At 43.5% G+C, this 12,035-nt stretch overlaps 2 protein-coding genes across 2 annotated transcripts; both read left to right on the top strand.

Moving 5' to 3' along the window:
• Window positions 1-1,406: 1,406 nt before the first annotated feature.
• Bfra_005613 (uncharacterized protein) lies at window positions 1,407-2,442 on the top strand (the record flags this gene model as incomplete). The annotated part of the gene is made up of 2 exons (XM_037335995.1): window positions 1,407-2,020; window positions 2,070-2,442. The coding sequence occupies 2 exons, from the start codon at window positions 1,407-1,409 to the stop codon at window positions 2,440-2,442; spliced, it is 987 nt and encodes a 328-aa protein (XP_037191205.1).
• A 1,787-nt stretch (window positions 2,443-4,229) lies between these two features.
• Bfra_005612 (uncharacterized protein) lies at window positions 4,230-11,599 on the top strand (the record flags this gene model as incomplete). The annotated part of the gene is made up of 3 exons (XM_037335994.1): window positions 4,230-4,709; window positions 4,776-11,231; window positions 11,312-11,599. 3 exons carry the CDS (start codon window positions 4,230-4,232, stop codon window positions 11,597-11,599), a joined length of 7,224 nt encoding a protein of 2,407 aa, XP_037191204.1.
• Between the last annotated feature and the right edge of the window lie 436 nt (window positions 11,600-12,035).

Here is a 12,035-nt window from a genome sequence, read left to right as displayed (position 1 = left end):
TCGAAATCATGTTGAAGAATTTGTGTCGTATCCTCCCGCCGTGTAAAATTATGAGTATATCAAATGATCATTGGAGAAAGTGGGATCATAAAATCCTACCACTTCACTGGTTGATTAGGATTGAAGTTTAACGGAGATGGGGAAGATTATATGAGGTTATTCGCGTTTCGTTGGTTGTCAACGTAAGATTATCATTGATGCCGTGGAAAAATCATGAAAGGGTCTGTGATGCTTCGGTCAAGTTGAAAATCCGGAAGTAGCAAATATTTGTTACTTAATTTGGCTAGTCTTATGAAAGCTCTGCCATCTTTTAACCGATCAAGCTTAGCTGATCTTATTTTATGCCAAGTTTGACAAGGTATTGATTGATGATGAGACTCGGGAAGCTTCACACCTCATTTTCCCAGACAAGATTCAGTCTCAACAACTCGTTTTGAAAACGCTGGAGCCTTCTTCAATCCAAAGGGCATAGGAGAGGTATGATTGATCGATAATTGTACCTATAATGGTCCTACGATGCCGAATCCTACCTTGGTAGAACGTCCTTTTTGGTGTAGTGGATCATATTTTCCTATCCCCAGATTAATACTCTGGATGCTTCATTACTCTAAGCGCTCTATTAACGGTATGCATGTATTGACAAGCGTCATCTGTGCCGCCACTCATATGAAAAGTCGTGACCTCCTTGTGTCGATCACATTCACAAATGAAAAGTCTTCCAATCAACATTATCTGTGAAAAGCTTGACCGCGCATCATACGATGGTCTCACTGTCTCAACATCGCCATAGGACTGACCCTCAGACGTCTCGCACATGCTACACCCCTCCATAAGTGGAAATGCTAGTACTTCCGATTATGGAACCATCTCTTAGCAGACAGGGCTAAAGTTAACCTCCCAAACCAAGAACCGTCAAGTCCGACACAATTTGTCTGGAGTTGCTTACATGCTCATGCCCATTTTGTATCGATGAGTTGAGATCGCCCCCTGGTATGAGCTTCATATCGTTGTTTTTGCTTCCGAATGTCTACGACTTTTTGTTATGGAATTCGTATTTTTCCATGCTAAGCCTGTCTAGCATTTTCATATGGCATGGCACCTTTAGACTGTTCCTATCCTTCTTGTTCCTTTCTTCTTTTTTACATTCATAATATTCTTCTTGGATTGGCAAACTAAACAATATCATCGCCACTTCTCCCACTTCGATTCTTGGGCAGGCCCATTTCCTCTTTATACCTTCTTTTCTTTTTGAAGTTGTTTTCTACCTCTTGCTTGAGGCAGGAAATTGTTTACATTCTTTCTCTCCGCCGGTCGGGTCATTCAGATTAAAATTTACTAATCTTTAAACCATATCTTGGATCTTTCTTACTCGCCGGTCTCGACTTTTTTAATCAACACCGCCCATTATGTTTTGGCACGCAGCCGTAACGGCATCGCTGCTACTTGCCGGTCATGTTAGCGCAGGAATTATGGATATGAAGCCAGTCGTTCGTCGAGATAATCAGGAGGAGATGTTAAGGCGATATATGGATAATATTATTGAAGATCGCCGGAGATCCATCACGGATGCTCCAGCAACCACAGCAGCTACGAACGCTTCGGACTGGAATACTCAAACTGAGGCAGCATGCACTCAAGCGCTTGATTTATTGAATGGACAGGCTACCAATCCATCTGGTTTGGCAGTTTGTTATAACTTGCCATATGCCGACAACAGTACTGGAGTTTTCAAGGCCGACCTCCGGATTTATAATGTCTCTGCTCCCACAGGAACATTTGCCAATATTCCAAGTCAGGATGTTCAGGTTGGATTGAGTTATGAGGGAGCTACAGTATCCGCTGTTAATATGTCGACGTTGATGGCCAGAAGCGATGCTACATCTATAATTTCATGGCCACGAGCAAATTCAAAGCGACAATTAACAACAAACACCACCACGGGAAGGACCATAACTCTAGTTCAATCATATGCTTTTGTTGGTCAAATGAATAAGGAATATATTGGCATGGATATGGACAGGTATGTTGAATTCCAAGAATCAAAAGAATTTCAATCTGATTTGTTTTAGCTCAACCATGGAAGCACTATTGACTCCAACGGTGACTTTGACTGGCAGAGATGTCTCCGGTGGAACCGTGAATACAACTCTTAATACCAACCAAGCATCTTTCGTTAATGGTGAATTCTCCACACAAGCTGCTGGAGTCACTAAAACTGTCGTCCAACCACCTATTCAAACTCTCGTTGTCGCCTCTGAATCTCCTTTCGTGGTTCCAGGTCTTAACATTCTGATCTTCCCAATTGGTGGTGTCATCACAGGTGTATGGGCAATTCTATTCATTGGTACAATTTCCTACGGTACCATCGGTAGAATGCAATTCAGAGACCAGTTCAGATCAAGAACCGCTAGAGCTCAAAAAGAAAATATGTCACGAATCTAAATAGGCTTGGGATTATCAAAAGGTTTATGGGAAGTGTACAAGATTTATTTTCTAAGAGGGGGAGCTATAAGATTTATAGAATTTTTGCGCGAGTAATTGAGAAAGGTGGCATTGGAATGGAAAGAAGGCATTTTTAGGGGTGGGATGAATATGACATGCCCGGGGTAGCCAGCCAGGAGCTCGAGTTGATGGAGCGAAGATTTCTTCTGGAGCCTGAATATTGAGCGCCCTCCCCCGGGGGCTACAAATTCATAAGCTACGATATCATTATTACTTCTTTTTTTTTTCTGTTTGTGGTTGAAATTAAGACTAGCAATACTACAATCACGAGACACGATCATTACCTCAGTTTAGAATGTATAATACGATTCAAAATAATGCAAAATCGGGTTGATTTGATTTTTATATATATATAGTCCAATGGGCAATCAAGCTTTACATTTGAGAACTTACAGCAAACCGCAAGATTCAAAGACGACGTGATAACAATCACAACCTTGGCGAACAGCCTTATAATTTACTTCTTACTCGAGCTCATGAACTCACGAACCACATTTCTCCTGCAATCCTCCCGCTGAAATATACGCGAGATTCGGTATTTACATATTAAAAGTTCACACCACCATGCGGTGTCCCGAACCTTTATTTTTCTTTACTTTTCTTTCGGACGTTGATCCTGAATTTTAAGTACCGAAATAGGTGCCTTACGTACAGATGTCTAGAGGATGGGATTGGTTGTAGAAAAGCAGAATCTGGAGCTTGAAGTTTCAGATGCGCGACGTGTAAGAGATCTGTGCAACTCGAGCGAGTTTGGCAAGGATGATGACTCCTGTGTTTAAGATAGAGTTTGAGGGGACCTGAGCGAGTCGCTGGTGGGGTTTGGCGGCTTTAGATGTAGGTAGCGATACTGGAAAGGGTTTAAATAAGGGATCAGTTCGTGCGGTTTGAAGAGAGATAAACGAAACAGAGATTGAACTGGGCTTGAAAAGGAAAGGAAGGAATTGTGCCATGCACTCGCTCAGACGGTAGTAAGGGTCGAGCACGTGCGCGATCGAGTTTACGGTCAGGTGACCATGACGCTCGGACGTTGATGTCGTGAATTCAACCCCTGGCTTTCGAAGAATGATGTGGAAGCACGACGGCAATCCACGACATCTTCAATGCCATATTCTACCTTGCTTAGAGTTATTCGATTGCCGTCGGCGTTTGAGGTCGATGATATATCGAAAGAGTGGCAAAATGCCTAGCCAGGGAACATCTCAAAATCCCGAACCTCCATCGCTGCGCCGATGTTGAACAACCCTCGAGCACTAGGGGCTACCCTAGGTGTAAATATATTGTCTGAGCGATCATGAGCGATCAAAGCATGAAGTATGAAACAATGCATCTCATGCTTATGTTTATACTAGCAACACTATTTGATGAAGGCAAGTATCCATTGTGATGGTTTTTAGTGAAACTAGCATGATCCTTTCAATCTTACTCTAAGAACCTTTTCGAAAGAAACGAAAAGCGTCATTTCTGAGTTGTCCTTTTGAATCCGTTTCCTGTTTCTGTTTCTACATACTCCAACAGCGACTGGATCGCATTGAATCATCGGAATTAATTCTTTGTGATTGGATTGCTGGTGGTATCATACATTCGTTTCTATATCCATATATTTCATCCGAACTTCTTGAAATTTCCGTTTGTTCCATTGGACATTGTCTCAGCTGAGAAGTTCATCTTTACATACCTACTTATACTATACTGCAAGCTTGAGATCGATCACTCAATCCGAAAGGAAAATGGTTTCGGTGGCAGAGTTAGTCACGAAATTGCATTCCAATATTGATGAAATTCACAAGACTATCGCTTTAATTAGCGACACTTCGAATCATGATGCGGAAATTACACGATTAGAAAGAGATCGCGATGAACAGCTTCAGCAATTGAAGATGGCTCATGAAATCTCAATGGAAGAAGGAGAGGAAGCACGACTCAAACAGGAACAAGAGATCGAGGAACAAATCAAGAGAGAGGAAGACGAGATAATAGAGAGGAGGAAACGTGAAGATGAGGAGAGAAAATCGAGAATCGAAAATGAAGTTAAGGAGAGAGAAAAGGTAAGGCAAGAGGAGGTAGAAAAGAGGAAGGCTGAATTCCAAAGTCAACATAAAGAAGTTGAAGATGGAATCGATGAAAAAATGGAAAGGTTAGAGGATGAGTTAGAGCAGCAAATGATAGATGGGCAAAAAGCTTTGGAAACTTTAGATTCTGCGAGAAGGGTATGTTTGTATTATATCAATTTTGTCTGGGTGTTTTTCGATTTACTAATATTTTTGCGAAAACAGGAAATCAACAGACAAATTGACGAGCAACTCAATATTCCGACTGTACTACCTAAAATTCAATACAAGAGCCGCAGAAAGGTTGTATTGAATAATCAAGAGCCAGATCTAATATCGGGAAATCAGAACAGCAAGGGCACCGAGGAGGATGCGGAAAAGAAACCGATTACAAACGAAGATTTAAGTCGTGATGTGAACGAGCACAAAGATGAAGATCTTCAGAATAATGTAGCTGATACTAAAGACAGTGAAAAAGACCTTGTGGTGGAGCCAACAAAGGACTTAGAATCTCAACCAGATTCCTCACTCTCGAGGGAGCTTGTTCCCCAAGAGCAAGAGGAGCAATCACCAAATCTTGAGAATATTGAAGAATCATCGCAGCCTATCGAAGAAACTTCTAGCTTAGTCCCTGAGGAGCAGCACATCGAGCTTCAAGAGGTAGATCAAGCTGATGAGCAGCCCGAATTTGATAACATTGCGCAAGGTAGTCAAGATCATTTCGAACTAGAAACATCAGAGCCTGCAGAAGAAATGACCAAGGTGATTGATGACGCGCCTGAGCCTTCCCAAGAGGATACACCCGTCGGGGCTGATGATATCCCAGAAGAACCAACTGGCTTGACTCAGTCAATTGATGTTCCACAAAATGAGACCATCGACAATCTAGAGCAAGATCATGTATCTCAAGAACCAGCAATGATCAAGGATCACATCGAAGATAGCCAATCAACCGAAACTCCTCACGAAGATGGAAACGGCGACTCAAAGCAAGACAACAGTCTAGTAGAAGCACTAAAAGAAGCCGAGACTGTTCCAGTGCTTGATCCACATGAATCTCCTGAAGACAGAGCAGCGAGAGAAGAAATAGCTAAGCTAAATGAGGAAATCAGACGTGCTATGGAGGAGGAAGCAAATGAAGCAATGGTTCCTCATCTGGAAGCCAAGGATGCTTCTTCGAACGCACAAATTGCAGAATCGGAAGCGCCACATGTTCAAGAAACTGTTGAGGCTGAAAATCTTGCCAATGAAAACGTTGCAGAGGACAAGGACTTTGCAGAAGAAGATACTTTACCTCAAGACGACAGCACACCAGTTGCCGAGGCTTCTGACATTCTGATTGAAGATGATGAATCTGAACCAAAGGCAATCCCCGAGACAGTCGAAGTTGACAGCGTCCCAAAAGATCAAGTTGTCTCTAAAAGCAATGAATCCGAAATCGAAAACAAAGAATCTCTCGAACCAGAAGTGCAAGCGGACGATGTAACACATGATCCAATCCAAATTGAAACCGCAGAGCAAGTTCTAGCTGGGGAACCTTCTTCGGAGGAGCCTTCATTAGAGGACGCATTAAATGATGATCTTCCACTTGAGAATTTTGAAGCGTCTCGAAATGAGACATTGGCTCTCGATGAACCTGCGAGTGATGCCCAACACGGCACAATTGACGAGATGCCCTTGAGCTTGAAGAATAAGGCAATCTTATCTCCTATACCTGATGAAGACTTAACCACTACCATCAACGATCAGGGTGACTCAGAGATAGAGAATGGCGATATTCTGATGCCCAAGGAGCCTGCAATCCCAAGTATACAAGAAGACACCGACCAAGCATCAATTGAAGCGAAGGAAATCCACGACGACCTAGAGCCGGACCACAATGAAGAGTCGAACATTCTAAAGGGATCCATGGAGGAAGCCATTGAAATACCACTTCCAGAACCAGTCGATGCAGAGGTTGAGCAACTGAATGAGGCACCAGAGATAATTCATGATGACTCGGAACCTGCCAATCAAAGTGAAAAGATTGCACCCGAGGAATCTGAAGCCAAGGCAATTTTAACGCCACTACCAGAGCCAGCAGAATCAGAGAGCGCTCAGCTCAATGAGGAACCAGCACCAGAGTCTGAGCTCTTATCAAACAATCTACCAGAAGTTGACCAAGACCAAGAGGAAGCTATCGAACCAACAAATACTGAAGATGCTATCTACGAACCTTTGCCTAATTTGACTGAAGACACACAGCCTAGTATGGCCGAGCAAGATATTGCTGGCGAAGAGTCCACAGATGCCAAGGCGTTGGAACACGAGAACAAATCTAAAGACGAGAACGTAACTCCAGACCAAGATTACACGGAGCAAATTAAAGAGTATGAAAAGGACCTTGAAGGTACTGCAAGCATAGGTTTGAAACCTGAAGACGCCGAAAAACAGGAAACGTTGTCAGCTGTCTCACCAGAAGCGGGAGAAGCGAGAAGCATCCCCAATGAAACATTTCCACAGCCAACTCTGGATGTGGGGTCAGCAGACATCGAAGGCAATGAGGATTCTGAAACTCATGTAATACCTACCGATTTTGAATCTGCTAGTAAGTACAATGATGCTGTCGAAGAATCTACTGTTCCGTCGCAAGAGGAGCATTATGTCGAAGATACTGATATTGGTTCTATTGTAAACCCTTTAACCGATACCAATACAAATCAGGAAATAGAGCTACCTGAAACTCGTGATATCGCTTCAAATGACACCGTCGAAGGGACTGAGGTAGCTGCCGATCCGGTTGTTACAATCCCCGAACAATTCCAAGAGCCAGTTGAGTATCCTGATGCTGGTACACGTGATCTGAATGTACCAGTCGAAGATGATATAGCGACAGACAAGAACCCGGATGAAGAAGCTCCTGATAGCGATTCAAACGAGATCTCGCAGACCATTGATGATCCTGTTCAATTGCCAGGTCATATCAAATACCGAATCGATGAGCCAGCTGTTGTCCAGCAAGAGAGTCAGCCCGTTACTGAAGAAAAGGGAACTGTCTCTGAAATTTCAGTCCCCAGTACCGAGAACAAAGATCTAAAGCTCGTCCAAGAGGGTGAAGAACCGCTGGTGGACGGTAATACTACTGAGCAAGTACCAATAGTAGAGGAAGTAGCCACACCTGAACCTGAAGAGTTCGAAGGCACTGGAGAAGCAGCTTTGAATCTTGATGTTGGATCACCACTTCCTTCGCCCAAACTTCAACAGACTGCTGGTGATGATAATGAAAGTTCCAACTTAGGTGACAAGGCTCAACAAGGGAATCCTGTTGATTCAAAAGAAATGAGCAACGAAGAAAGCTCTGAGGATAATAAACCTTCTCCCTCTCACATGATCGAAAGCGTGGAACCAATGGCATCAAGTCAAATACCTTCTGAGGATATTCAAATATCGGAAAAAGCAATTGAGACTGAGCCATTGACTTTGGAAAATGAGGCGCCAATACATCAACAAGTCGAAAAAGTCCCAGAGCAGACAAGTGATGATGCTATAGTGGAGACCCAAGAGCATCTTGAAGACAAGGAACTTCCCACCACTTCTATTGAGGAACCAGTGCATCTTGCTGATGAAACACCATCGAAAGAGAGCACAGCAGAACCTGAAAGCCAACAAGATACAGATTCTGCGCCTGAGACCATTACCTCGGTACCAGAGATATCTGCCCTGGAAAGCTTGAATGGCGAAGCATCTGAAGTGCCGTCTGAGGTGCAACAAATAAATGCCGAGAGACACGACGATAATGAGAAGAGTAGCGTCAATGACGAAAGTGCCGATGTTATTCAGGAAGAAAGAGAAATCGACGAGACACAAGACCATCACACTGAAGAGTCCAGAGAAACTGACCATCCTATTAATTTCGAGACAGAAGATGAGTCACACATAAGTCCAAACGACTCAACAAATTCTGAACCCATACACGACGAAATATTACCTCAAGAGAACGAACAGCCTGCTGCTATCGAATCAGAGCAAATCAAAATTGAACCAGTATTGAAAGTAGTTAATCCAGATATCCTACCTCCACCTCAACAAACACAACATGAAGACCCAGAAGATGTTCGTGCTAGAGAGGAGATTGCTCGTTTGAATGCAGAGTTTATGAAAGCTGTCGAGGAGGAACAAGCTGCCGAACAAGAGATTAGACCTGTTGAAATAAGCACTGAGAAGAATAGCAATGATATGGACAAAAGTGAACTTGTTGAAGCGGAGCAAGAGAGACCAAGAAGAGAGAGTGCCGAAGATATCGCAGCAAGAGAAGAAATTGCCTTCTTAAATGAGCAAATGAAATTGCTTAGTCAACAACAAGAGAATGGGGGTGAATCTGCTGAGATTGAGAGTGAAAAAGAAGAGAGCAAACCTCAAACACTCGAAAAGGAAGAATCATCGGGTACCCTGATCGAAACCCCTCAAAATGAACATACGGAAGAAGAAGATTTCCATACCGCACTCATTCAGCAAGATGAGCATCTAAACCCTTTCGAACAACCAGACGCAGTACTAAGTGAGGAACAAAGTGCTGAGTCAACCACAGACGAGCCAAATGAGGAAGTTGAAGCTTTACAGTATGAGCATGAAGATCGCAACCCAGAAGATTCGGGCTCAGAAGGTGAAAGGACCGAGCAAGGTGAGGAAACAGAGAATTATTCTGAAAGCGAAAATGAATGGGATCAATCCTCAGAAGAAGAAGAAGAGGGACCGCTTCCTTATCTTGAGACTATCCGGGAAGAATCACATGATGGTGCCTCCCGTGTCGGCGAAGATCACGAGGATGACGATGAAGATGAAGAAGACATGCCCAAGAGTAGATTCTTCCATCCACATTGGCAATATGAGGACTCCGTTGATGAGAATGGATTGAAAGAACAAAGAGAGAACAACCAGTTAGTATCAGAGTCAGAAAATCCAGCTATCAAGGAAATCTCAACAGGAATCCTTCAAGACGAGCTTGACCATCCAAGCGGATCCAATCTTGAGGTTTCAGATTCTGGGCCAATAAAAAGACCACAGACACCAATGGCATTGATGTTCGGCTCCGACTTCAAAGAAACGGAGTCACCTCACGAAGTCAGCGGCACAGATAAATTAATCGATGGCAGTCCAGAGGCACCAATTGAAAACGCAACTGTTTCCAATGCTACGGATCTACCACGGGTGTTGGAGCCAAGTCCTGACATTGAGGAAAATCGTGGAAAGTCAGAACTGGTGGAAGACGAAGATCTTGTCGAAAATAACAACCTCACTCCAAAACCTAAACCTCGACGTCCAGCATCTTTGTATCATCGAAATAGTGACTTGAGTCCAGAACACGAAGCAGTGTTCTCGAGAGTTTCACAGATCCGAAGCAGTCTAACACCTTCACCGGAACCACATCCGTCACCTGTATTGAGCCCTAGATCAAGATCTGAGAGATTTCCACCAGATGAGCACCGAAATTACTTAGATGCCTCTATCAACAACGCCTATAATGGATGGGGATATTCTCAAGACGTTGATCAGCAACAAGATTACAGAACTCAATTGAACAACGATAATGGTCGTAACCGTTCTCATACAGTTGATACAGTTCCATCATTCGAACATTATGCATCAGATGATGGTGAATCAGGTCCTCCAACTCCACCTCAACAACCACAATACTCTGATCCCGTGTCTCAACAGCCACACATCAGTCAGATGATGTCAACGGAATTTGAATCTTCTGAAGGATGGTCACATCAAAACGATGATACCCAGGATGATTCAGCAAATCAAGAGCAAAACCTTGATGAAATTATCAAATCTCCTAATTTACAAGATGCCGCCGAATTTGATCCTTTCAACCCACAAGAATACAAATCTCCAATTCCAAGTCCTGTACATTCATCTTCCTTTCACGTAAGCAACGTGCATGTGGATCAAGAATATCCTCCAGTCCTAGCACCAACTCCACCATCACTTATCCCTCCTGAGAAGATCTTGAGCTCTAATGCACCTGCATCAACCCCAATATTCACGGCTCAGACCCCAACTCAGACCGAAGAAAAATCGATTTCTCAACTGCCACCAAATCTCCATTCCGTTCCTTGGACACAGTCAGAAGATCCCGCCAAAACTGCAGCCACAACTCAAGAAAAAGAAACCGCATCCCCACAACGTAATCCAAGACCTGTTAGTTCCATCTTCGCTAGAACACGCTCTCTATTCGAAGCAGGAGCGAATGATTCAAACCCACCTCCTAAACAGAGACCGCTTTCCGGAATGAGCATTTTCAATGTTGGTTCACCGAATCGTTCGAATACTCCGGTTCAAACCAGACCACATAGTCTTTCAGTCTCGAGTTTGAGAAGCAGGAGTGAGAGTTTGTCAAAGCGATCGAGTCTGAGTTTTGGGGAAAATCTAAATACTAAGGCGGATGCAAATGCGAATACAAATGCCAATGCTAATGCCAATGCAAAAGATGACTATGATCCAGATACAGATGCGGACTTCTTGCCAAAGAGTCTCGATGGCGATGGAAGATTACCTAGTCCGGCCTTTGGATTACCGGGACATAGAAGTAGTGGAAGTCTTGATGGAGGGAAACTATATGGAGATATAGATGATCCCTATTTTACGAATGGTGGGGACAAGGGAAGTGCGGGATGGATGGGAGGTTCGGGAGTGGGGGTATGAGGGGTGCGGAGAGGGAACCTCTCCTGAAGGATGGAAATTGACTTGTTCGCCCTGTATCTTTAATGAAACAAAAGGGGTATAGAAGGACTAGAAAAATGAGATGGAGAGCTGGTAAAATGAGTAGAAAAGTGGGGGAAAGGGGGAAAGACAAGGTCGAGAAGAGGACAGAAGAGATTGAAGAGAGGAAAATGGCAAAAGGAGAATACAAATTAGCGTATGTGTGGGTAGAAGGATGGAGGGAAAGATTGAAGAGAACGAGCGGCTTGGTAGATAAGGTGAGGGAAGAGGGAAAGTATGAGGGAGAGGTTACGAAGATTGATGTAGACTGGTTGGAAGAGGGAGTCGGGAGGATGGGGACCTAGGAAATTGGAATGGGGATAAGGAGTAAGCGAGGACTCTGGTTTGGAAAGGGGATTAGGTCACTGAGATGGTATGAGGGATTGGAAAGGGGAGTCTGGCTTGAAGAGGAGTTTGGGAGTATATCTTAGATCTATGTATGTTTATTTATGTATATCCTCTATCTGGAGCTTTTAGCTAGCTATTCTGTATGATATTCAATCTATCAATCTTATGAGTTCAAGTTTAACCCCATCTTTCTCTTCTGTCTCCCCTTCATTAAAGCTCTTGACCTACCACAACACGTGATATACAACTCACATGATCCACTTTCAATCACGTTTTTCAGTACCCAGAATAATGCAAGACTAAGAATTCTTTCGCTGCTCACTCACAAACTTCTCAAAATTTTGTATGTAAGACGGTGTGGTGTAAAGGCGCCTGTGAACCAAAGGCTTCGGT

The sequence above is a fragment of the Botrytis fragariae genome (assembly GCF_013461495.1).
Source record: "Botrytis fragariae strain BVB16 chromosome Unknown tig00000075, whole genome shotgun sequence".
NCBI classification, from domain to species: Eukaryota; Fungi; Ascomycota; class Leotiomycetes; order Helotiales; family Sclerotiniaceae; genus Botrytis; species Botrytis fragariae.
The sequence above is the reverse complement of the archived record's forward strand: the minus strand, read 5'-3'. Positions and strand labels throughout refer to the sequence as shown.